The sequence below is a fragment of the Pyrgilauda ruficollis genome, unplaced genomic scaffold (genome assembly GCF_017590135.1).
Source record: "Pyrgilauda ruficollis isolate IOZ18807 unplaced genomic scaffold, ASM1759013v1 scaffold132, whole genome shotgun sequence".
In the NCBI taxonomy this organism is placed as follows: Eukaryota; Metazoa; Chordata; class Aves; order Passeriformes; family Passeridae; genus Pyrgilauda; species Pyrgilauda ruficollis.
In genome coordinates, this window is record NW_024511655.1 from 24855 (window position 1) to 52441 (window position 27587).

Sequence of the window (27587 nt, forward strand, 5' to 3'; positions counted from 1 at the left end):
CAATTTTTATAAACATGTTTTATTTATCTTGCTTATACCATTAGAACTGTAACTGCTGGCTGTCATTTCCCTGAAAAGGGGAAATCAACTCAAACACAGACTGGTGCTTTTCAAAAGACAGCAATTGGAAGGGCAGCAGCAGCGGGCATTTTGAGATTTCTTAAAACCTTCAAGGCTGCAGGAAAGACAAAAGGACATGTGACCAAAAGTGTTATGATTATCCATTAGGGATTTCCATCAGTACCGGCATCAGTTATTTAGGTGATAATACAGCAAGGTCAAGTATTAGTGACAGACAATGTGCAAGTCATAAGGAATGATAGAGAATACCAATCCTTACAAAAGTCATTGCTATCAAAGAAACTTAAAAGTGTTTCAAAGAGATATCTAAATACTTCACATCAAATATACAGTGGCCATCCAGATTATAGCTCAGGATTTGTTGCAAAATTTTGTCCAAGTGCCAAATCAAAGCCTTTTTTTTTCTTTTTTTTTTTCCTTTTTTTTTTCACCTTGTCTCCTAAAAAAAAATTAATTACACAGTTACATTAGCAGTTATGCAAGCGCTCTTAACTCCATAGCCACAGGAATCAGGGCCCTGGTGATGAGGAGTGCTGCAGCTAAGGGTGCCTCTTCTTTGTCACAAACTGCCTCTAAGCCCACCTGTCTATTTAGGGCAATTGCATCACTACACATCTTGAACTGTTCAGTGCTTCGATTTAGTAAGAAAAAGCTGAAATGCAGCTGTTCTACCAAGCCACACTTCACCTTTTCCATCCATTCATGGGAACATTTAAGTTTTTTTTAACTGCCACCACAGTAAATCTTTATGGATTTGCAGATTTTATCTGAATTTTGTTAAATCACTTTTAAATGACAGAAGTGAGTCTTTGCTTTTTCCTGCCACTTCAGTTAACCATGGAGATTGGATCACCCTGAAAATTGCCTTTTTATTTTATTCTTAGCAAGGGTGAGGAATCTAAATCTCATGTGCAAGGCTCAAGATGATGCTTAGGACAGAACATGCAGAGTAAACGTTGTTTCGTTCCTTTCAATATCCAGGGAATATAAAGCTGGCAACTGTAGTCCTGTCATTATGGGTAATGAAAATAGTCCCTTTACAACAAACTTCCTGTAAGGGAGAACAAATAGATAATAACTCTTCTGGTAACATGTATTGTACACTGGCCAGCGTGTTTTTGGCGTTGAACGGAATCCTGTGAATGTGTTTAGTTCACTTGCTGAGCGTTCATCTGAGGCATCCCTCTGTTTGGTCTGGGGGGCCCTCCACGACCTAGAAAACACAAATAGGGGGTTGAATTGTGCAGGAAATCTGGTTAGTTTAAAAATAGTCCTAAATCTTCTGGTCTGAACTCAGTGGGACTTTGTTGTGCTTCCTAGAACACACTCTCAGCTTCAGCACCGCCCAATGGAGCACTGAACTCCAGAGGCTTCAGCTCCACACCTCAGGGCTTTCAGGACCAAGGCAGGGACAGAAACTGAAACCCCTCAAAACTGAACTACCATGTGGGGTTCCACAGATGCAGGGCACAGCCTTGAGCTGCCCCCATGGCAATGTCTGTATTGAGACAGAACAGTCTCATCATCAAAGACATACTAAGAAAAAGACCTGAGGAAATGTGATGAAAACAGAATTTAGAAGCTTAACTACAGCCTCACGGGTTTGTTTCCCAAGGCTTTCGTTAATAAAACAGTTATGTACTTCTGCCATATCTGAATGTCAACAGCAATTGCTGTTTTAGCTTCTTTTCCAAGAATTCCACATTTAACAGCCAACTTAACTTCCACCACCAGTTCATAGAACCCCAGTAATTCAAGTCAGTTTATTCTTAATTGTGAGCTGCTGAGTAAGGAGTGAGGTTGCTTTTAAGTGCAGAACTTTAAAAGTTTGCCCAGAAACTTCCATTCAACCCAAATCAATTATTCTCTACTCAGGAAATTACCTCTAGGAGCTCCCCGAGGTCCACTTTGTCCAGAGCCACGTTTGAAATTTTGTTGATATCCATCCTGAAGCGAAGAAATTAAAAAAGTTACAACATAAAACCTGGGCATCCTGTTATTAATTGCCAGCAAAATAAGGACCTTTTAGAACAATATGCACTGACAAAACACCTGTAACTTCAACATGCAACACTTTATTAGTAGAAAATGATCTTTAAAAAATAAATTCTTACTTCCACTAGTGCCTAGCAGCTGTAATAAAATGGGCAGTGACAAATGCTCTCTCCAGTTACAGGATGTGTTGCTCAATGTAACTAAGAAATATAAATAGATGCATTTAGTGTTCAACTTTTCCAAACTACACAGGGGCAGTTTGTCTTCCTGAGCAATAAAGGAAGTCCCAGAGGAAGATGTCACTAACAGCTCTAGTGCTTTTGACAGGTATTTCCCTCCCCACAGGCAGCTTACCCTCTGGTAGTTTGAGTAATCCCGAGGAGCATTGAACTGGGGCTGTGTGTAGCCACTGTTTGGAGTGTTGGAAAAGGAAGGACGGTAGCCATCGTATCCCCCTAAGGAACAGGGCACAAGTCTTTCACTTGGAAATCAAAGCTGCACTTAATACTGACCTTCTGCTACTATAGAAAGAAAAGCAGCAACAGCATTTTACCTAAACCTTAAAAAAATCCCATCCCTTTAGCAAGGGCTGTTTACCTGCAAATCAAGTAAATGCCTCCAACATCAGAGCTAATATATCACAAGAAATGAGAATGAACACCTCATAAGGACTGGGAGGAGGCAGAATTCAGTGCATTTCTCAGAGTAACCCAAGGTCTGATTTACAGAACATTCAGTTCAGAGCTAAATATTATCCCAGGTAGGATCTCAATGTCCCAGCTGTGATTACTGCATTCACACTCCAATCAGCTGTATTTTTATTACACACCTTTCTTCTCTATTCCCCAGCCACAGGAGGGGAAGAGAACATGGAAGACAGTACCTGAGTCTGTAAGTAACCCCAGAACATCTGACAAGGAAATCTTTGTTCTATTTTAACATAAACCTCCTTGTAATGCTGACAGCCACACATGTAAGATCCAGGAATCATGAACATTCTCTTATCTATCCAGAACTACACTATCATTCCTCCAGTCCTGTTGATTCCCTTGGCCTAGTGACTTTTGGACTCTTGTGTTCCTGTACTTCTACACACACCAGCCTATTCTCATTCTGATGAAACACAGAACTACAAAACACACTGTGGAAACATTAAGCATTTCTGAAATACCAACTTGCATCTGAATTCCTTGCTTGATGTGTGGATACTTCTGCATTTGCAGTAGATGCTTACTATGGTATTGTAACAGAGTCCAAACACACACTTAAATTTTAAGTTGCTTATCTACAACCCATAAGGTTTTTACTACAAGTTTTGCTGTCTCACAGGGCTACTGCCCCAGTCTCCCAACGGCAGGTCAGTTTAACACCCGCTCTCCTGAGCTGGTGCTCCCCCAGGTGCAAGCAGAGCTCAGGGAGGGTTTTGCAGAGCTGCTCACCTCTGAATCCGTTCGCTGGGCCCCTGTAACCGTTCATGAGGCCCCGGGCCCCGCGGGATCCCCCCCGGGACACCCCCCGGCTGTTGTAGTAAGGCTGGCTGTTCCTGGGAAATCCAGTGCTCTGCTGGGGAGGCTGCTGGTGGTTTCCTGCCACTTGGTGACTCTGGTCTGGGGAACCATGGTAGGTACCAACCACTGCAGGGGAATCGGGGGGAAAAAGAAGTAGAAAAGTCTGGGTTTCTTTATGTTCCCACATATCTCTCTTTAAACCAAACAATTCTGTTACAGAGGAAAAGGATAAAGCTCTTTCTCCTTGTTCCACATCCAGTACTTGTTAGCACTTCAGTGGAAAGTGAGGGCAGTGATGAGAGGAAAAACAGCTCCGGACACAGGCTTTTATCTTTTTAAATTGCTAACCTGGAAAGCATTTTGCCTGCTGAACTCAAATCATATCTCACTGATTTCAGCAAAAGATTCCAGGCCTTTGTGACCTTACATCAACCTTGAGAAGCAATCCATATTTGCTCTCATTTCTGGCTTACCATTTCCTTTACAGAATGTCACCTCGAATTGCACTGTTTTTTTTAAAGCAACCTTAACATCAGCAAAGCCAGTACTTCACTCTAGTACTTGCATCTTTAGAATAATCCTGTCCATGTTTTTTTAAAACCCATATAAGCCTCAGTCAAGTGGCTTAACAACTGGAGATAGATATACTGAATTTCACTCCCTGTTGGATATTCAAACCCAGACAGAGTAACAAAACCTGTATTGCTCAGGGGAAAGGCCTGCAAGGGAACCTGTGACATGCTTTGTTCCATCATCTAGTATGTCAAAGACTTATCACCTGCTCTACCAAGGCCACAAGAATTTTACCTGTCTGGAGTTGTTCTTGCTGGAGATCTGATTGTTCTACTTGGTGAGGTTGATTGGAGAAACTCTGGTTGTAACTGGCCTGGTACTGGTTTTGCTGCTTAAGGGTTTCTGGCTCATTCACAGGAGGAACAGGTGCATTCATGTTGAATACCTGTAAGAGCAGAAGTTCAGTTTTATGGCTCTGTAAAGAATTAGAAATGTGAATAACCAAGGACTATCATATGTAGCTGCATGACTGATTCCACCACAAGGAATGAGCACCAAGCCAAAGTGATCCAGAACTGATTTCCTACTCACTGTTTGCATGGATTGGAATGGAGCTGCATTGACGTTGATACCGCTGCTATGCAAAGGCTTGCTGGATCCAGCCTGGAACACCTGCGGCTGGGATGCAGTGGGAAGTGATGATGAGGATGGGGTCTGGTCTGCATTCAGGGACATGGAAGCCTAATAATTAAAACAAACAACACTTTAGCTCTTGAGGTACCAAAAATTTAACTTCAAAAACTTTGCTTAAGAAAAGAGTGGCAATGCCGCAGCTCCACCTCTACTAATGACTGTTTTGTACTTCAGCTCAACAGCCTAATTCACAACAGCATAATGAGAGGAAAAACCTAACCACCTTCTCCCTCATTAACTTGAAACACAACTAGAAAAATCTAGAGGGGGGAAATGAAGAAGTTTACAGGCTAACTGCTGTGAACAAATAAATCCCATTTCCTATGCCAACAACACTGATGCTCCCATGCTGATGTTGGCATGCTGCATCCAACTAAACAAACAAGCTTCCAAATTAAAAGTCTTGCTCTATGGAGGACTTACTGGTCACAGACAGGCTCAGAATTTTGAAATTAAAGGGAATTAAAGCATCCCTATCAACTAACAATGATGTTATTTACTAAGAAACATAGACTAACATTTGATGCCACCTGCAATCAAGAGTTCTTCCCACCCCTGTGAAACCTGACTTGCCTGAATCTGGTCAATTGATTCTTTCTGTGGCCGTTGCTCTGCTGTGTGAGAAGGCTGATACATGGGTTGGGAAGCTGTATATCCCTCACTTGTAGAAGAAACCAGGGGAACCTGACAAAATAAACCCCAAAGCCCCCAGAAGTCAGCTGATGCTCACACACAGTTTTGTAAAAAGTATCAGAGAACTCTGGAGTGGATGGAACTCTCTAATCCGTGAGCCAGCACATTTCAAACCAGTACAAAATAATTATCTTTTAACTACCAACATTCTAACACCACACAGCTCCAAGCTCAAGCACAAGTGGACAAGGGCTGGCTTCCAATGGCCTGAATTTTACATTTTTACAAGCTCTGCTCCCATACAGAGAGCCCAGGGGAAAGTCCAGCCAGGGAAGCAAAGCACTTTGCATTAAAGGCTGTACTGGGGAGTTAAAGAGGCAATGGATAACAACTGATGGGGGTGTTCACATCACACTGGAATGTTCCAAAGCCAAGGGTAAGTTTAACTACTGCTTGCAAGATCCTCAAGAGAATCACTGGCAGCACTAGTTGAGGTAAGGGAAATAAAAACATTGGAGTAAGTCAGACATCACCTAACAGCAAAATAAAAACTCGTGCAGAGAAAAAAACCCCTCTGCCCAAAAAAATTAGTCTTCTCCTATGAGACAACAAAACTGTGGAGAGCATCAGCATTTCAGGAGGTACACACAGAGGAAATTTAAGAAATAATTCCCTCACTCCTGTTTCTATATAAATGAGTGACTTAAACCTTGCAGACCCAATCTGGACAAGCCAAAGGAAGCAATTTATACTGCCTGTACTGTGAGATCCATCATCTATACAGATTTTTTTTCAGTTTGCTAATACCTACAGGGATCAGATCCATTACTGAGACCAGCAGAGTCCTCAGAGGTATCACACATGCTTAATAAAAACATCTTTAATCACCACACAACAAAACATCTTAACAACAAAGTAACTACTTCATTTATACAACGCAGAAGCAAGTTTAGGAGATGCCTGAAAGCTCAAGTGGAAACACCATTCAACTCACACTGACTGCTCTACAACTCCAGGGTAAAATCCCAATCCAAGCAAGTGGGAATAATCAAACAGAACAAAACACTGTATCGTTAATGCATGAGATCTACTTGTGCCCTGACATTCACTGAACAGACACAGGCTGCCCTGTAACCAAGTGGTTTTGGCATTTCTGTTGCAAAGAAGTAACAAACTACCTGCTTCCCATTAGTGGCAATTTGCAATGTCGGAAGAGAATGAAACTAGGAATTAGTAGTGCTTGTAAGCAGCAATGGAGATCACCAATTTCCCAAAATTGGACCTTCAGCTTTTTCTTAAGAGTTTCTCATGTATTTAGAAAATAAATCCTTTTGCAACTTCAATCAGGTCCAATATCAAACTCAAACCCAAACCAGAATTTACTAAACGTTTTACCTGTGTAGCTTCTGGTTGCACTGGAACTTGGGTTGGCTGGGCAAGTCTTGACTCAGCATGAACTGGAGGAAAATAATTTCACTTATTACACAGTAAAGTCAAACCTTTTACCGAACAGCATTATTATCTGCTCTGAGCATTTATGTGAAAGCTGATCATCATGAAGATGATGAAGCCTTAAGCAAGGCAAAGCCATACTCAAATTACCATCTCCTGTTTCCATGCAGAACATTTTTTCTAGTTGTCCAAAATAATCCAAAGGAAAACCAAAGAAGCTTTAGCTGCTCCTTATTTCCAAACAAAACCTATAAGCAAGTGAGAAGTGGAAGCCTAAAAAACAGTACAACTACATTTCTGAGAAAAACACACTATAACAGGATTGTACTATTACTTGTGGTGACCTTTTTATTACTCAGCAGCAGCTGAAGCGTTTCTAAGAGACGACTTGCAGTCTTCCCCAGCATTTCTCTTTAGGATTTACCATTACAAACCTGGAGGGCAAACCATTTGGGGCATGTCCAAACTCTGTGCTGGGTTCATGGGCTGTGCAGATACAATGGCAGGATCAAGTGTTTGGTTCTCAAATTCCAGCATCGAGTCCTGGGGAGAAAAAAATAAAAAAGTACTAAAAGTCAAATCCATACTGGTGTGGGTTAAACAGATGAATGTTCAGAGTACAGAAATACCTGCATGAAGTTGTAGGGGCCCTGCATCTGTGCCATGAGGTCCTGTACTCGCTGTCTCCTGACCAGGGGGTCTGCCTGAGCCACAGCAGTGAGTGCGTGAGGTTCCGGGACGGGAGGAGACGTCGCCTGTGTCTGTTGCTGCAGGGAATTTACAACCTAACAAGAGACAACAACCAACTGCAATTTCAGCCCAAGGCAGCACTGCACTCAAGTGACTCAGGAGTTCTTGCATTTCTGGCTATTGCCTGACTGGTTATGGATGATGGAATTGCTGTAGTGGTGTTGAAGGACAGCATTACATCCTAGACAGGTCAGTACTGTGGCCAGCTACTCATCCGAGCACTCCCAGGATTACAGAGCTCACCCTCTGCTCTTATTTCTCTCAATCTACTCTTTTCCCCATGAAAAAAGTATTTGTTCATTATCACATGGAGATTTTTTAGACCAGGATTTGAGACAGCGATTTATCACCATTTGGAAATTTAAAGGAAGTGGGGGAAGAGTAAGCTTCAGAAATATGCATAAATGGGGAACAATTATTTTCTCACAGCTTTTTGGTAAATGTACATGGAGTCAGAATTTTTTGGTCTTTCTGAAGACTTCATAATGCTCAATTTTCACAGCCACTGTTATCCTAGCTCCCTGATTTACCATCTCAGGAACAGTAGGCAGCATTGCATGACAAGGATTGCCAGACAGCATCGTGAGGGGACACCAGAAGCCCAGAAGCAGAAGCACAGATTAGGGAGGGCAAGAAAGGTCAGATTTACCAGACATATCCCAAAGTGACAAACATCAACAAAGGAACAAACTGCAATAGGCTTTCAGACAGCATCTGATCAGACAGCAGAGCAACCAGCAAAGCTGGACATGGGCACCTCAAACATCCATCAGCAAATAGTCTGAAAACAGACAGTGACAACGATGGTTGAGCTACACTTTGATGGCCCTAACCAGTCCCTCACCTGCTCTTCAGGCAGCTCCTGTAATCCAGAAGTGCCATTTTCAATGTCAACAAATGCCCTTTAAAAATACCATTGTCTCTTATCATTACTTCTCTATTTCAATCACGTTCTAACATTGCTAACATTTCAGATAAACAGCTAAGCCTTAAAACTTAGTTACACAGGGTATAAATTAGCATACAGGCACCTGAAAGCTCAAAATATTGATGTAAAATACCTGGTTTCTTATTAGAACTGTAGAAGACAGATTTCTGTACCCAGCCATGACAATTCACAAGCCATTCTATAACAAAGGTCTGAACTTTAAGCCTCACAATGTCACTATCCACCCTCAAAGCCTGCACATTTCTTGTTAATTTCTCCAAGAAACCTACAGCATGTTCCAGCATTCTTACTGCCTGCCCAGATTTCCAAATCTTGTTTGTCCACAGCATTCTGCACACGCAGCTGCCTCACCAACTCCAATGGCTTGTTCCTTGAGCAAATCCCAAACAGAGAATCTGAACAAAACTAAAAGCTAACCACAACCTACAGTCCTCTGAGATCCCCTACAGACCTAAATCACCACTGGTAGCAATCCATAGAAGCAATTTGACAATTCCCATGAAAAATATACCCTGAGGCAGTCCACACTGGAAACCAAGCACAACTCTGATCTACCAAACAGTCCCTGAATTTCACATTATGGACCGTTTCCAAATTAAGAATTAAGGCCTGCGAGTGGAAAAAATTATCTAGAGCACATATATAGACCTTTTGCACATGACAAAGTTTAAAAATTGAAGAAAAAGTGCAAGTCAGATCATCAGGTGAAACTTGAGTGGTAAAACCAACAGCTATTCATCTCCTGCATAATTGTTATCAAAAGTACTCTAAGTTATTTGAGCACTACCACTCAACTTATGGAGTCCAAGTCATTCACAACCATGAAGTATCTTTAAGGGAAAAAAAAAAAAAAAAGTCAACAGAATCATCAAGAACATGCAACAGTGACAAAAATACCCAACATTTTCCTTTTTCACAAATAGCACAGCAGTAATTTCAGATGGTATTTAATATTTTACATTATCTTTTCCAATACTCCTTTTTTGATGTTGAAAGGAACAGTTAGGACCTATTCCTTCAGCCTTACTAGCACTACCAGGGTACTCTGACCAAGTAAAGCACAATAGGATGGAACAACTGAGCAAATTTCAAGTTGTGTGAGGTTAAATTAGCCTTGTCAGCAAGCACAGCTGCCAGACACAAGGCAAGGAGACCGACAGGGGACAGAGAAAAAAGAGGAGCAAAGGTAAAACCACAAGTTTAATGACACCACAAACCAACAGAATGAACTTGCATTTCGTTAGTCTGAAACAGTTTTCAATTCTACACAAAATCCATCCAACCAAAGTTCCACAATCTAAGACACAGAACTTTGTGTACAACCAGACTCAGGCACTAATTACAGAAGAAGCAGTTAAAAAAATTTAAACCCCACAAAACAACAATAAAAAATCTCCATAACTACTATTACCAATAAAGGACATTTTCCCCAAAATTACATCATATAATCCAAATACACTTGGAAAATTCACAAGCAAATTATTCAGTTTAAAAGTTATGGAAGGACCACAAAAAAACATCCTTGTGAAGATACCACCACTTCCCAGCCTATAAACACACTACAGAAATCCTGACTGTATCACATCTGCCTGAGGGTTACTGAAAGAAAGAGAGAGGAGTTTATGATATCCTCCCCCTTAGTGAACAATTACAGAGATCTTCTGAGCCAGTGTTCTCTTTCAGATTTCAAAATTCACAGCTATCAGTATACATCCTGTTTCACCATCTTACCAAAGCACAATTCAGCTGCATGCTGCTGAGAAATGAGACTGTGGTGCCAGCAAGAACAGTTTTACAGCCAGATATTCTCAATTTCCCTTTTTTGTGTTACAGCTGAGAAAATAAAGTTCTTTATTATGAAGAAACAGGCCTCAACTTTGATTTTTTCTTAATTATTCCTTCCTACCATGTCCAAGATACTGGCACAGAAAGGGCAGTTGAAGCACACATTCTCTGTATTGCCCTATGAAAACAAAGGTGATCCAATTCCAGATTCAGCTGACTAGGAAATGATGAGTTTCTGAAATCTGTCTGATACCGAACTACAACCTGAATTATGCCTTCATTCATACTCCTTACATTAAGACCAACAGAGAACTGAACCACTCTGGATACTTGGTAGAAACACAGATATAAAATGGGTATAATTGAAGCCAATTAATCAATACTTTTTAAATACTGTGTCTTCTAAGAACACTCCAACCAAGCGTGACTTCAATGTACAGGTTTGGAGGGTTCCTTCAGTTTGTTAAGATAATTCTTAAAACACAGTCAGTAGGCAGTGAGTAGCAGTGATAATTTAAAGTTTTTTAAGTAAGTAAATTAAATACTGTGACAAGGAACTACCAAACTTCTTCACATACATAGCAAAGCTGTCTACCTAGTTTTAGCAGTCTCACACTCATCCTCAGTATTATTAAATCTCTATGTGGTCTTCAACACTGTAAAATAGGAATTTCAGCCAGACTCAATGTAAAATCAGCCAGATTAGTTTATCAGATCAAAACAGCTGCTCAGTTGTTTCAGCACTTCACAAGATGATGAACACTTATTCCACTCCTACACTTAAAACCAGCCAAAGGCACCAAGAAAGTCTAAAAAACTGACCATCTGCAATTTGCTACTGCAGAAGGCTAAAAATCAATCAAAAATCGAGCACCTGAAAGAAGCTGCTCATACTTGTTTTTACCAGACAGACCCAACTCAAACTCCAATGTACCAAACAGGGGGCTTGTCTTTTCCCATACACCAGGAGCACAAATTCCAGTGTAATAAAATCATGGACTTGCACATGTAGGAAAGTCTGAGTGCAAATCACCGATCTGGGAATGGATCCCAACACCAGGGCACCACAAACACCACAAGTGAACAGCCACTCAAGTGCAAAGGAGTAACAAGTGAGATAATCAAAGAGCTGTAGTTCTGGGAAGCAGAGACGTACATACACAGAAGCATATTTTAACATCAAATGATGAACATAAGCAATCTGGAGTAGGTATTAGTTGAGTTACTCATTCTCAGCTCCCTGTGCTTAATGAAAGCACAACTACACCACACTGTCAGCAGCTGGGCAGACAAACTTTAAAGCTCTACATTTGCAGCTAAGTTCTCCAAAAAGAAAAAACACTTCAAAAGAAGTCCTTAAAGTCTTTTTAAGCATAAGACTTTTAAGCCCTGTTTTCCCAAGCAAGCCACTAATGAAGAAAAGCAAGTTCTCTGCAAACTTAGCCAGACTAAATAGGTTTTATTTCTTTTTATTTTAGGTACTCCTGAGCTAAGGATGTAATTAAAGAATCGACTAGCGAGTCCAAGCCTACTGCAATAAATGTATTCTTTTATATATTGGGGGAGAAGGGATGCAATACTAAAACCTATCATGAATTGTGAGCCAGCAGAAACAGGGATTGCAATTTTACCTGCAGTACACAAGATCTTACCTCAACCGTTTCAACTGTCCACTCATCTACCTGTTCCTTCTCACTACTGCTGAACTGAGTCTCTGCCATGAATTGTCTGTTTACATACTAAAATAAAAATAAGAAAGGGTATGAAAGTAAAAGTAAGTGGCATTGAAGGTATACAAAATGATAGTGTTTCAGTGAATAATACCTCAGTTGATTCAACTTCAGTTGGCTCAGTAAATTCTTCTGCTGGATCGGGTTCTTGAAGAAAAAGAAATAAACCATTTATGTGGGAAAAAACCAAATTTAAAAACCCAAAACAACAATAATAAAGACTCAACCCCCCTCTTCTAGGTCTATAGACCTAGAAGATACAAAGTTAGGTGAGAAAATCTCGTGTCTCAGAATAAAGAAGAAATGTCATGGGTGTTAACAGAGAATTAGTAATAACAAATATTCTCAGAGCTTTAAATTGAAAAGAAAAAAAACCATTAAATTCCTGCTAGCAAGAGTTATGTTCAGCTATGCCTTCTCCACAAAAGGGAAAATGTCCTGAGTTGTCTTAAAATTGTATACAACATTCCCAAGTTTCTTAAGTATGTAATTACACTGTCTGCTTCACAAACTGCTCCCTTCTAGCTCAGCTTAAACTGGTGGGAACCACTGAAAAATGGGAAAAGCCTCAGGCAGCCAGAACTTTCATCCTGGATGGTTTCACTGCTAGAGATGAACACTGTATTTGCAATTTAATCACTCTGAGGACTGCAGAGACAAGACAGAAAACCACAAACATGTCAGTCACAGGGCATCTTCCCCTGCTCACCAGCCTCTGCTGCAGTGTCTTCTACTGCAGGTGCAGGTGCTGCCTCCTCTTCCTCACACAGCCCATTCTGGTGGTTGTGGGTGCTGTCAAAGTAACTGGTCTGAAGAATCCGTTCAACAATCTCCTTCAGTGCTTTATCTGGGAAAATGGAACAGGGAAACATCAGCACCACCTCAGAGTCCTCCTCATATTCTCTTTCCTTCCTTCCCAAAGACTGCATGTACATTTTATGGCCCTTTTGCTGGAAGATGTTGCTGCCCCAAGCCAGTCCATGAGCACCAGGATTTCTTCTCTTATTGGGTCACATTCAATAAATCCACAAATAACCCACTGTCATTCAGAAAAATCTGAAGGGCAAGAAGGATCTTAAGAGTACAGAACTTTTCAGAAGCTTTGTGGAGCACCTCACAGTGAGGTCAAGTTTATTAATTTATTTACTAGACTTTTATTCCTGTTACTTAAAACCATTACTGTAAGACAATTTTTTCCAAAACAACTAACTGTCAATAGAAATAAATCTACACAGGTACCACCTGATTAATGAGGGCTCTTCTGAGGTGAAGTGGCTCAAAAGAGCCCTTGTAAGCAAAGAACACTTGCCCTCAGTGCTTCCCCTCAATGCTGGGGCACCTTAACACAAAAGTCATCAGCCCCACTGGCAAAGCAGTACTACTGGTTGCCTAGGCCAGGTATTTGGGAATTATTTCCATAAAAAGCAGTCTGGCTGGCATGGTCACACCCTGATCTGCAGTTAATCAATGAAGACAGGGCCAAACTGCAACACTTTTTGCAGGAGCTGAGGGGGAGAGAACATCCCACTAAGGAGGGCCATGTCAGTGTAGGTATTACACTGTCACCTTGTTCACACCCAGCTTTGCAGAAAACAAAGAGCTGTTACTGAGCACCACCAGCAGCAGAGTACTGCTGAAACAGCAGGAATAGACTGGGCTTCAATACTAATGCTGAGCCAGTAAAAAAAATACACCACAGACTGAGTACAAACTTCCCAAGTCACTGTTACAGTCCAGCTAAGAGCTGAGAAAAAGTAGTTCCTTTTAAGACCCCAGAGATAATTAACTGCCCAACTTCTCTGACATCAGATTGTGTTTTAGCTCAGGCACAAATTCAGTGTGCTGTCTCTTCACACAGAGACTGTACTTACAGGTTGTTCCACAAACTGGTTTTTCTTTCCCTTCCAGTAAGTCCCACAGGTGAACAGATGCTTGCTCATACTGCTCATTCAACCTTAAAAATTAATTAATAAGAGTTAATTTCTTACTGAGTCTTTAAATTACCATAGCAAATACATTGTTAACTGACAGGCAATTAGAAAGAGGAGCATTCTGCTGTAACCCACCTCATGTTCATGTCTCGTTCAGGGTAAACCAGCTTATAAAACTCATCCAGCATTGTCAGCTCCTCCTCTGTCAGCACTGACACCCCGCTGGATCCTTGTTTGAGGTCGCTGCGCACTTCATCATCCCCCAGCTTCTCCAGGATGAACTGCAGCTCCAGCACCGTCTTTAAACGCTTCTGCTCAGCCTCCTCTCGCATCAGCTGCTCCCTACGAGCTGTCTTCTTTATTGTTTTCTGGATCTGGAATGGACCCAAGGGAAAAACTGTTTGGAAATGTCTTTAATAGCTAAGAAAAGGTAGAGAGGAAGGCAAGGGAAAAGCCTAAGTGTTGGGTTCTTCCATTTGGAAAGGCTTGGGTGATCCAGACTGTTCACACTTGCCACACAGAGAGCAGGAACAGAGAGGTTATTCACCACATCCCACGAGAGTAGGAAGCATTCATTGGAACTACCAGGAGATCAGCTTAAAACAGATAAACAGAAGTACTCTGTTTTTTCACACACCACCAGAGGGAACTCATGGAATGTTTTGCCATGAAAGGCTGGGGAGATAGACAGGATCAGCGAGTCCAAAAAAGGATTTCAACAAATTCTTGGACATGAGATCCCCAGTCAGACACCCCAGGGAACAAGCATGTGCATCCACTGCAGCATTCCCAGTGTGAGGAGCATGGATGCAGGGAGGGAGAGGATGACACATCATCAGCAGCCTTGTGCTCTGCACTGAACCTTCCACAAGGTCTAAATGCAGCACCACTCTGAACCTACAGGACGTTTCTTCCACTCTCCATCTTAATCCAAGCATCCAGCATCCCAAATTCAGCTGGAAATAATATTCTCTCCCAAAAAATCTATCACAATGGTAACTTCCCCAAATATCCAAGTTTTGTTTTAAAAATCAAAGACATAACTTAAAATCAACTAACTGCAGTCAGGAAAAATTACAACCAAGTTTGAAAGCAGAGCACCAATCTGGTACTCCTGCATTCACTGGCTTGTTTTAGCAGTCAGCTGACCAGAGAAACACTTCAGAACAGACTTATCCAGAAAAGAACGTTCTCCATTACTAACATTCCAGTAACACAGATGAACTGTAATGTCAGAAAATAGAGAAACAAGTTGGCTTAGTCCTAAAAATTAATTTACAGCCAATGTAGAAAGCAGTTTATAACACAAGGATGCTGCTGCCCTTCAAATTATCCCAGCCTGTTCACAAGCTAACTACACTCCTTAGAGCAGTCAGCTGCATTAACATCCACTACTCAACCAATCCTCCAATGGTGCTGCTCTTTCCAGAACTCCCAAATGTTCAGAACTTAATTCTTGATTACAGTATTATTCTGCATCCTTGATAAAACAGCAACCCAAAAACACCTATTTCACAGTATCCAATTAATTTACCCTTTACAAAAATAAATTGTCCCATAACGTAGTTTCAGATTGTATTACCAAGAAATGAAAACCCTATGAAATCCATTTAAGAAAATGTTACCAATGGCAGCAAGTGACCATCTTTAATGTTGCATGACAGACCTGGTTCTGTAATCACTATTTTCAACACTTCTGTCAGAAAATTACATTATTCTTGTTTCCATACATTTATGGAAACAAGAATACATTTATTCTTATTTACATACAACAGAAATTCTTCAGAAAACCTGACATCAATTAATACAAAAAAAATAGAAGAAGACAGTCAAACACAGAAGAAATCAAGAGCAATTCATTCCTGTAAACAGAAGTGACTACTGCCTCAGTGGAAGAGTTTAAAGTGTTTGGATAACCCACATGGCAATGCTTGATCTTTACTTACATCTTGGCTCAGAGCCATAAAACTCCTCTGCAGTTCCTTAGCAAATTCCAGGTTATTTGTCACTTCCTGGTATTTTGACACTGCATCCTTAAAAAAAACCCAGAAAGACCACAAATGTAAACCATCAGCAACAGAACTGAATATATACTTCCAACAAATCAATTCCCACATTTTTTAGTTCTGAAGTGAGACACAGGATCCCTGAATGGGACTGCAACTATGTTAAGGCAAATTTAGATTTTCACTGGCCCAGATATCAAAGACTTGTGTATGTCCCTGGGGCCTCCAGTTTCTTTAGATATGCTAAACATACATAGAAATATGCCTTTACGTGCTCACATGGATGATGGACTGGTTTCATGTTTGGCTGCAGCCAGTTCCTGACCAAAACTAACAAACAACTGGGAGACTGGGGAAGAAGAACAATCTGGCAACTCAGAACTGCTCAAGAGTTTGAGAATTAATGCATTGTTATCTCCAGTCAGAGCCAAAACCAGAATATACAGAGCATAATGTCCCCTTCTCCAGAAATCTTTGTTTTTGCTATCTTCTTAAACCTCATACTCTGATCTGCACCAAAGCAAACCAAATTCCTCAACCCATTTGGTATTACTGAGAAATTATATCAAATCAGAATCAAATCAGGGGGATATGGCTGAGACATTTACATTCCTGCTGTGACGAAATAATGCATTTCTCCAAACTAGTATTTATTTTTATCAAGCCTGGTAGTCAGGCTTCATAGAAAACATGAGATTTCCTCCTCAACATGATGTCAGTTCTCTGTCGTGGTTTATCTTCACAACAGGCCATTACAAAATAAAAACACACAGATCTCTGATATTTCAGTTCTCAGCTGGCACAGAACCACCAAAATGAAGATGAAATTATCCAAGGGAAGCAGCTCACTCTTTTAAGTGTCAACAGCTGCAACAGTGAGGTTACATTTTTGTCCCTTCACTTTCTCAGTGTTAAAAATCATCCATAAACACTGTTGATCCTAGATAGAGAAGATAATTGTTAAGGATTTGACTTCACATAAGACTGAGCATCTGGTAATTTCCTGAAGTATCAACGTGCATGTTTGTACCATACAACTGAATTTAAATTGATACTTGCTTTTTATTTACAACTGCAAAACTGCTGCAGAATCAGGCTCTGCAATAACCTACTTTAAGAACCAGCCCCAAAAAGGAGAGAGGCAGGAAAAACTCCTCACCACAAAGATAACAAAGCAATTTAACAGAGATCTGCTTAGGATTTTTAAATTTGTTTTTACCAGTTGATCTTGATTCAGACGTTCTCCCTTGTTCATTCGTTCCTGGTAATCATCAAGTTTGCTCTGAAACACAAGAAAAATGCTGTTATGAAGAGGCAAAAATCAGTTTAAAGCTTTTTTTCTACTTGTGCTAACAAAATTATGCACTGTAATATTACACTACACAGACTGTACCATGTTACACAAGCACATAACTGCCCTGTAGAAAGTGTACATGAGAAAAATTGTCTTCTGGGTTAAAACGTAAATATTTCCCCAAGAGGCAAATATTTTTATCTTGTTTATTTGGCTATTACAATGTCTTCATGACTAGTTGGAATTTCCAAGGAAATTCACATTCCTCCTAAGGGGACAAGCACTCTCAATGCACATGTCCTTCAGTCCAAGCACCAGACAGCTGAACTGAGGGCTGAGGTAGAGCTTTATCACCACTTTATCACTACAGTACCAGAAATCTGACCCCCGCTGTCAATGCTGTTAAGATTCAGAATGTAATTCTCTGTAGCTCCATCACTTAAGATAGTTGTAATGAATTCTGAACAGTTTCTAATCCTCTGTGCAAGAATGCCCACCAACACAATTCATATTAATAGCTCTAAAACAGTTTTTGTTCAAGAGCATTAGGATTTTTTTTTTCCACAGGAAGAAACTGAAAAAAGAATCATTAGGCTACTTTTCAGTAGGATCAGTTTTCTCATCTGCTTAAAGAGAAACCACACAGAAGAGGGGCATCAGCCAGAATCAGGTAAAACTCCTGTGTGCCCCACTGACAGATTCTACAGGCTAACTACAAAGGGTCTTCAAAAGGAAGCAATGCCTCTAAGGATAACACACCTAATTATTACGCTGTTTTCACTGTTTCTGTATTATCACAAATTACTGCATTTTGAATGAAAATTGCCATGATCTAATTTTAAAAGTTATTAAAACAAATCCTTAACAATTACCTTCCCAATTTAGGATAACAAAACACGAGAAGCAGGAGAAGACTTAATACTGAATGTCAAAGAATGAAAACCCTGATGCCACCACTGCCTCAGGGTTTACATTGGCACTGAGTGACACCTTGTTTTGTTGCTGTTGCTCTTCATTTCAGATTTTTCAGTTAAAATACTTTACTGGTATTTTTCTAGTTAATTCAACTTCTATGCTCAGTCTCAGACTTTTGGAAACATGAAAGTCTGTGGAAGAGTTTATCAAGCAAGCTCCTCTTCCGAAGTATTTGATGCCATCATTATTTCCTGAAACCCTATCCTACCCTTATGAGGCTTGGTCCTTTTGATGTCATTTTTGGTGCTGGATCTTTTTAAGTCCTCCAGGTCAGATAGAACATTTAACTACTTCACCTTCCAGTGTATCAGAGCCAGCAATGGCCTAGGTAAAGTCAAAGCAAGAACTTGCAGAGCTCCAAAAATATATCACTGGAAGTTTCATGCTGGGGACAGAAACTACATGGTAACAGTTGTTAAATGCAGCAGCCACAGCTCCTAACAGATCAAAAAAGCAGCCCTGGAGAGCATTTGGCACACTGCAAATCTATCTCAACAGGAAGTAAGGTCAGGTTACTCTTCTCCATCCTGATCTCAGAGCAGATGATGACATGCTTGGACAATCACAGGACAGTCTCTTGACTTGGGAGTGTGGCTGAGCTGTGCAGCCAAAAGGGAGGTAAAAGAACTGAACCACTGCAGTGCCCCAGTGCAAAGCCAGGTCAACCCACACCTCTGATGGCTGAAATCCTAAAGCAAAGAGGCTTTGCAGACAAGCAAATTTCAAAGGAAGTTCCTACTTGCTCAAGTCACCAGCTCCCCTGCTGCAGGTTTCAACTCCCTTGGTCACCCTGATGCAATTGTTTGTGAAGCTGCTCGGTAAATAGACTGCAAACAAGAGCCAGCTTCAACAGGGTCTACAAAAATGCACTAAAACAAATTCTGTGATCCAGTTTCCAACACAAACCCAAAACAACAACAGTAAAACAAAATGGGTGGAACGCTGTATTCCAGAACACTACTTTGTTTGATTTTGTTGAAAAAACAACATATATTGCAAAATTACACCGTGAAACACTCACAGAATCCATTTTGGTGGCTGAGGGCAGAAGGGAGGAAAGAGGCAAAAATACCCTAAATAGCTACAATTTTTTCTGTATACTTTTTCCATGCATGGTTGGTCCTTTCAGATTAAGCTTTTGCAGTAACATACTGAACAATGCACAAGGTTTTTCTTGAATGGTCAAATACTCTTAGGTCTAATGCAAATGCTTTGCTTATTTTTATTCAACTAAAAAGCCAAGGGTAATATGTCTCTGTTAGGAACAGAAGAAAAGTTACTTGTCTTCATATTACTTCTTACAAAATATTCTTGTTGGGAAGGTAAAAGCAGAGGAAGGAAAGTCCTGTCAGCTGCAATGCAGAGGACAAGCCAATGTGCATTTAGTTAAATGTTACCACAAAGATTTTGACTGCCAAGTAAGCATTCTTCTATCATCGCAAAGACACTTTTAAGATCCAAAGCTGCATTACACAGAAATATTAAGTAAAATGCCTTCCTTTTTAATCTGCACTGTCAACTAACAGCAATCCAAGAGCAACATTAGAGCTGTAAAACAACTGCAGTGAAATTCCTGCTCAGGAACCTACTGCAGTACCTGCAAGACTCTTCATCTTACCTCTCCTTACACAACTTCACCCTCACTTCTCAGACAGATCTCAGAGCATGAAAAACAAACCAGCAGGAAAAAAAATAATCCAGTGGCAAAGTGAGTCCATGAATTGTGCATTGAACAGCTCATGAGTCAGCAACTCACAGTTCTGCAGGCAGCAAGCCACTCTGCTTCAGCTTTTTCCACTGAGATACCTGAAGTATTTTGGAGTTTCCTGGGGAAAAGCACCACTAACAGGCTCTTGGGACTGTGGTGCTCATTGCTTAACTACACCCTGGATTCTACCTTAATAGGAATCCAAAACTGAGTTACTTTATTGGACTAACAGACAGTTCTCTTCACTTCCTCTGAATTGTCTCAAAAACATCATCCTGAAGTGGAAACAAAAACGGCAGTTACCTGGCATTACCCTGCAAACCTACCCTGGTTTTAGAAATGTCTGACCACTGAGCCACCACTTCCAGTGCTGGATGCAAAACTGGATCACTGGAATCATCAGATTAAAAATAACCCTTAAAAAAGGGGGTCAGGAGCAGGAGGGAGGCTCTATATTTAACCAAATAATTTCAATGCTATGGTTCTACCAATTACAGCAGCACAAGTGTGCACAACAAGCTGCAAGGTGACTAGGTAACCTCTGCCAACAGCTGGAGTAAATCTTTAGTAATTCAAACTCTGCCACAAGGTAAGAAAAGATGGAAAAGACATTCCAAGTTTGTCTCCTGAGGTATCTCAAAAACTGAATTAATGTTTTTGACAGCACAACAGCAATTAAGATAATCCAAAATCTAAAATAGCTGTGTAATAGTTTGCACTGAAGCCAAATAAATGCCAAGTTAAAAATTAGAAGTTTGTTAACCTGTTTTATGTCTCTGCATTGTAATTTGTCTGCCGTCCACCATCACCTCCATACTCACTCATGCCACTGCAGCTAAAACTGCCCAGAAATGATAAAAAACCCCACAAACCAGAACTAGTCTCCTATTTTCTCAAGAAAACAAGAAAAAAAAAAATGCAAAAACACTGAGCAAGGAAGTTCAGAACCTCCCAAAACCCACCAGTTCTGAGAAGCTCTTTCAGTCCTGAGTTGGAACAAGGAAGATGGAAGGATACAGTAACACCAACACTCCAGAACACAAAACATTTACAGGTCTTCTCTTTAAACTGAATTGGTTTTTTGAGTAACAGTATTAGATATTGTGGTGGGAGGGTTTTTTCCCACAGTCTGGGAAGTTTGATGGTTTAGAAAAAAATATCTGCATAATGTATTAGTTTTTAAACAAAGGACAAGGACACATCAATTCTGAGAGTGCAGTTTCATGATCCGTTAACCCCAGAGGCAGAAAAAGCTTCTGCAGTAACCAGAACTAAGTCACAGAAGAGTGGAACCCCAAGTTTTGGTGACTGCAGAGATTTTCTTTCCAAATTACCACCATACAGGATTTCCTACAGAAACATTCTGAATTTTCAAGGAAGTTGACTACACTGTAGGAGATATGGATTTTGCTCTACACATAATTTTTGTTCCAAAAAGTTACTTTTACAAGTAAATTCTAGAGCAGAAATGTGTTTTTCCCAACACATTCTGCCCGTCTTCTTCTTCAAACAAAAACCATGATCCAAACCCCAAAGCAGCATCTGAAAAACTGAAACAAGAAGATGTTTCACAGCTCCTTGGATTCATCATGGATCCAGTTAACTGACCTCACTGTGAGACAATCCCTATTCTACAATAACCAGTTAAAACCAAAACAGAGCAGCCTGAAACCTCAAAGCACCAACCACCACACGATTTCATAGATAAACTGCTTGGATTTTTAGACCTGGAGCTTGACACCCAAAATTCCTACTAAGAGAGGTCTCAAAGAAAGATTCAGGCTTATAATACACTGTCTGAAATGAATATTATGGTTTGTTCCATGTTAAATCTCCAAAGATTAATTTCAAACCAACCCTCCCAAGGAGAGGTTCTGGAGCCACTCACAAGCCTGAGCATCCAAGTGGCCCAAATCATGGACAAAGGCATTGAGAGAGCTGCTACCAATGGGCAACTTCAAACTTCCTGCTACCAGAATGGAAAACTGATCCTAGCTTTTACTACAGGCTCCTGTTTCCCATGGGAAATCCAACATTTTACTGAACCAAGACACATCAACTTCCAACGTCCACCTGCTGTTCTGTGAGTTCTTGTGTAGCAAGGACAGCAGCACCTGTGAACTGCTCATTCTGCACCCCAGCCAGGGTTACACTCAGGAGGAAACTCAGACAAGCTGATAAAGTGACAGCAGCTCAAGTTACCAGGCACAGGCAGTATGTGCCATCTTTCCAACTCCAGACACCAAGCTCACACCAAGCTTTAAGCTCACATGTTACTCTGTGAACATCTGCCCATCCCCTAGTCCACGTGTTAGCAAATTAATTATTTTGCCCCTTTGGCAGAACATTTCTTTGATGAACTGTTCTTACAGGGCTCATGCCCTATTACACAAGATGAAAGCAAAAACAACTGGGGTTTTTTTTAATTCAGCCCTGAAACAAAACCAGAGTTTGATCTACATTTAATTGGCTTAAAATTTGGAAAGGATTTTCTCCTCTAAAAACAACAAAACAGAAGAGCCAGGGAGAAGGAGAAATTGAAGGTGAAATATTTTCTCCTAGGGAACGTGGACAGCTGGCAGGATTCTAACCCCAGACACCTGACAAACACCTGGAGGAGTCCAGGCAACTTTCAAATTAACTAAGCTTGTCAACATAAACTTGAGCTGCACATCCAAAGGCCCTGGAGAGAAAATACCCCTTTAATTACCCCCTTCCATGCACACACAAATATCTTGTCATCTAAGAACAGAGGATAGCATTCCTATCTTTTCCAAATACAAAGAGATGAGGGGAACACAGACGTTTTCAGGCCATGTTTGCACATCCATTTCTGAACAGCAATTCAATTTATCCCAGTCCCTTTTAACAAAAGAAATACTCATTCTTTCAAATGAGATCACATTTAGGAAAACAAAATGAAAGTGTAACTAATAATCCAGTGGCTTTAGTTTATACAGAAACATTCAAACTAGTATACACCAAAGTTACAAATATTATTTCAATTTGTATTTTGATAGTCAGATTATTTTATCCTCTGTGTTTACAGGTAAATCTGACAAACTTTACTCCAAAAATTCTAATTTCTTTATAAAGAGAGACCTTTCCTCCTTTTATTTAAAATCTAAGATGGTACCTCTTCCAGAGCAGTAATTTTTCATCCTTCAGAAATGTGTCTCTAAATATTTGTGTTCATTCTGTGACACAAAACTCTGAAAATCATCTCTACTGGCCTTTGTTAGCAGCTGCTGACAAAGAAAGGATTAACTGTCCAACTGAGTACAAGTTCCCAGAGAGATTTACTGCATTTCTCACCCACTCCTGTCTGTGCAGTTTCCAGAACAATTTTACTTTCTGGATGGTTGGAAAAATTAAAAATATATTCTTGTCCAAAGATGCAATATATATTAAGGAAATCCTGATGTGCACAAGATGTATTTTAAGACACAAAGCAGGTACTGCTCTCTTTACTAAAGGGCATTATTTACTACAGAACTCTTGGTTCCCCCACCAAGGGAGAGGCTCAAGCCCACAAATGAGCTCCTCTGCTTTAACACACCCAAACCCATTTCTCTCATGACTTTTGTAGTGCTTACGAGCCCTCCTTCAGGAAGTTTCAGAACTTCAGCCCATTAAGATTTAGGAATCTTTGAACTTTAATTCATCAGTGAGAGACAGCACAGAGCTTTTCCTTTTTAAGCCCCAACCCTTGCCTGTTCTTTAAGCCCACATTGCCCAGCACAGAGTATTCAAAAAATAAATGCTTTCAGTAATTTTCATGGAATATCTTCCAACAAAAGCCATGTCCAGGATAAAAAAAGGCACTTTGTCCCCTCTACTCACTTGGTAAAACACTAAAACTCCACTCAAATAGAATGGAATGGCTAAGGCAAGTGTAAATTATTTAAAGGTAAATAAAAACACTGCTCCCAAGGACCCTCACACCAGTAACACTGTGCTTTATCCTCTTGATTACTCCCGAGTACAGAACAGGTCAGAATGTTCACTTGCTGACTTTGGTTTTTAAAATACACGCTTTTAACATAATAAAAAATATTTTCAGAGGATTTTTGTGTACGTTGGGTACAACAGTTAATTTTCAAACTTTTTTTTTGTATAGGAACAACTAGAGACAGAAAGATCTGCTCTCTTTCTCGAGTTGAGGACTAGTATTGGTTGTACAGATATTCCTGTGTATTGATGCCAAGTTTAAGACAGACATCTTGTCCTGTCTACATACAACAGACACGGAGGAAAAGCTCCTCTGATTCTAAAACTTACCTAAGATGTCCTGGCTTGCTGCTTTTTGCCATGTCATTTTTAAAATCCAGGAAAATCCCACACCCAGTTTTGAAGCAGGAAGCTACACTGTACACAGTGTGTTTATACAGTGTATTATTGATACACAGTGTATTATTAATAGGTAAAGCACAGCTTCTCTCCTTTACAACCCACCTGTACAGACTAATTTACTGGGAATACTTCCACCTTATACAATACGGAACACTATGAAAAATATCAGAAGTGACAGTTAAAAAAAATTAATAGAACAGTTACTGTGCTTATTCACTTCTAAAAATAATAAGAGATTTAGGGCTCTGGTACAAATATAAAATTATTTTTTGGTAATTTTAGCTTGGCACTGTGGTGTTTTGAGGCAAGTCTTGAGGCTATGTATTAATTCTTTTTCTGATGGACACCTCATGCTCTGGAGGTTGCAAAGCCCTGAGAAGCTCATTTAATCTGCCACCACCGAGAGGGTGCAAAACGCGCCGCGAGTAACCACGACAGCCTTTTCCTCTTGTGCCACAACTCGAACCGCCCGAGCACCAGGGACTGAGTAGCTGCTCTTTCTAAAAATAACCCGTGAAAGGCCGCTTCCAGCTGGGCTCAGGCTCCCAAAGAGTTGAGCTTAGGGCGATGGAAAGCGAGCGGTGACACTGGGGCGGGGTGGGGTGGCCCCGGCTTTGTGCGGGCGGCACAATGAGCTCCGCCGGGGAGGCCGGGCCGCCGCCATGTTACAGCTCCGCGTCCATGTGCCCGGCACCGGGGGCACCGCAGCCTCTGCCCGCCCGCTCCGCGGGCCACGGGCACAGGGCGCGCTCCGGCCGCCGCACGGAGCGGGGATGTGGGGAGCAGATTCCCGGGATGGCGCGGCTGGGAAAGGCCCCGCCGCGGGGAACAAAAGGCGGAAGGAGGGGGAAGGGGAAGGGAGCGGCGCCGCCGAGGGGACTCCGGGCAGCGGGGGCGAAGGGGGGTCGGCAGCCGAGACCCTTCCGGGCTCTGCTCCGCGAGCCGGGGGGAAACCGGGCCGGGTCCCGGGGCGACGGGAGGACGGCCGGGGATGGGGCAGGGGACCCCGGGAGGGGAAGGGGACAGGCCAGGGGAGCGGCGCTCGCCCTTCTGGAACCTTCCAGCAGGCGGCCTCTGGGGGCCACGCCGGGAACAACCCGGGAGGGCTCGGCGGAGGGCCCGGCACAAGGGAGCGGAAGGGAAACAGCCCGGACCGGCTCGGGGGCAGTGGCGGCCGGAAGGCGGGGGACAAGGCGGGTGGGCACCCGGGATGGGCTGGGGGGTCTGAGGGGACGTGGGGATCACCTTCTTCTTCTCCAGGTTGCGCAGCTTCTTGTCGATCACCCCCAGGATCTGCTTCATGGCCTCGGTCTGCACCGTGGTGATGTTCACACCCGCCGCCGCCTGCGGGGCCGCCGTCGCCGGGGCAGCCTCGCTGCCCGGTCCCGCTTTGCCGGTGGCGCTGCCGGTGGTGCTGCTCGCCATGGTGCTGTTGGTAGCCGAGGGCATCTCTGTGAAGGAGGGAGGGAGGGCGGGAGAGAGACAAGAGAGCGGAGAGAGCGGCGGGCGCGTCACGGCGGAGCGCGGACGGCGGGAGCGCGCACGCGGCCGTTTTCCCTCCCCACGTGACGCGACGCGACGCGCTCGCGCGCAGCCCCGCCCCGCCCCGCGCCCCTCACGCACCGCCCGCGCGCGCCCATCCACCGGCGCCTTCTTCCGCCTCTGCCTCTCGGTGACCACGTGAGCAGCGCGCGCCGGGGGGAAGGCCCCGCCTCTTCCTTTCGCCTTCACGTGACCGGGTCCCCGCCCCTCCCTCGGCGCGCGCGGGGCGGCGGTCACGTGACGGCGCGGGGCGGCCGCCTCGCGCCCAACGGTCATTTTCCCTTCACGCTCCCGCTCCCCCCCGCCCCGCTCGGGGTGTCCGGAGGGGCCGCGCCGCCCTCCTCACCCTGTGCGCGACTGAGCCCGGGGGGGACACGCTGCGCTCTCTCTCGCTCGGTAGGAATGGCCGCTTCAGCCACGCTCCAGCCCCGACGCCCGCGCTGCTCCTGCTACCACGGGAGAGAGAGAGGGAGGGAGGGAGAGGCAGCGGCGGCGCGCACGCCGGCGCGTAGAGGCGAGGCGGCGCGGGAGCGCGCGGGGTCCTGGCCGGCGCGCGGGTGCCCGCGGAGAACGCCTGAGCCCGCGGCGGCAGCTGCGGCGCGGCGCGGCGGGTCCTTCAGGCGCGCGGCGGGCGGCCGAGCGGCAGACACAATAGTGGCGCGCCCCTGAGGGGCTGCCGGGCCGGCCGCCTCCCGTGCCCCGCACGAACGGGCTGCAAAGCGCCTCTCCGTGCCCTGCGGCGAGTCCACAAACCGTGCGAGCCCGTCACGGCTGTAACTGAGCCCTAATAGCCGCGGCTCAGTCGCTGGAAACAGTTGCTTCATCTGTCAGGCTAGGATTTGCGTCTCCAGATATATCCCTGTATATCCCTACGATCCGCACGTAACGTGTTTGATTTTAGTCCCACACGTTTCAGTCACTAAAAGCTGCCACCGCTCAGTAAACCTTTAAACCTTTACTTCTATACTAGCAATTTATTCTTTCAATATTAATTATTTCAGTGCTATTAAATAAAATACAGCGTCGGGGTTTCTGTGAGGCGAAGGGAATTTTGGGATGAGTGCTCCAGCTGCTTAGGGGGGCACAGCTGGAAAATGAAATGCCTTCAGAAGCCTGGGAGCTAAATGGGAAAGGATTTGGTATTTATTGTTGTCTTGGAATTAATGGGTGCAAGACTTTGGGAATTGAAATCCCTGAAAATCCAGTCCATGGTATTTGCACATGGACATTGGAAATTTTGGTTATAATAAGCAATTTAAGGCTGTATTTGTACCGTTGTTTTTTAAAGTGTTGGTTTTTTTCCTTGATATCTTTATTCGTGGATCCACACAATCCATGGCATTGAAAAGAAGGAAAAAGTCCAGTTCCTTGAAGAACTGGGCCCAGCCTGATGGTTCCCATTACCAGCAGGGAGATGTCTCATGGCCCTTCCTCACCAAATCCTTGCCCTTGTTTCCATCCTGGTTCTTGCTCCCCAGGAGTTAATTCAAGCTGATAATCCAGCAAGAAACTGGTTACTTGATGGGCAGATTCTCCCCTTCCAGTAAATATTGCTCCTTATGCTTCTGCTTTCCATGTATCTCTGCATTTTCTGGAGCAGCTCACTGCTTTGTCGTTTTGGATTAGATATTTGCTTTACAAATCACTTTGTTTTGCATAACAGGTTATGGCACATGTAATAAATCACCC

At 42.7% G+C, this 27587-nt stretch overlaps 1 protein-coding gene across 3 annotated transcripts; it reads right to left on the reverse strand.

The window, feature by feature from the left end:
* On the reverse strand, positions 1 to 27587 carry CAPRIN1 (cell cycle associated protein 1). Of its 3 annotated transcripts, XM_041459194.1 has the most exons (19): positions 26245 to 27585; positions 25602 to 25807; positions 17246 to 17308; positions 15967 to 16053; positions 14156 to 14394; positions 13961 to 14043; positions 12799 to 12936; positions 12184 to 12236; positions 12012 to 12098; positions 7505 to 7660; positions 7310 to 7418; positions 6819 to 6880; positions 5364 to 5474; positions 4689 to 4838; positions 4392 to 4542; positions 3516 to 3710; positions 2431 to 2531; positions 1965 to 2028; positions 1 to 1294 (listed from the first exon to the last, which is right to left on the reverse strand). In XM_041459194.1, exons 2-19 carry the CDS (start codon positions 25803 to 25805, stop codon positions 1230 to 1232), a joined length of 2118 nt encoding a protein of 705 aa, XP_041315128.1. In that variant the 5' UTR covers positions 25806 to 25807; positions 26245 to 27585; the 3' UTR covers positions 1 to 1229. The 3 variants fall into 3 exon arrangements, with proteins under 3 accessions (XP_041315128.1, XP_041315129.1, XP_041315130.1); XM_041459195.1 differs by lacking the exon at positions 12012 to 12098 and having other exon boundaries at positions 26245 to 27587; XM_041459196.1 differs by lacking the exon at positions 5364 to 5474 and having other exon boundaries at positions 26245 to 27581.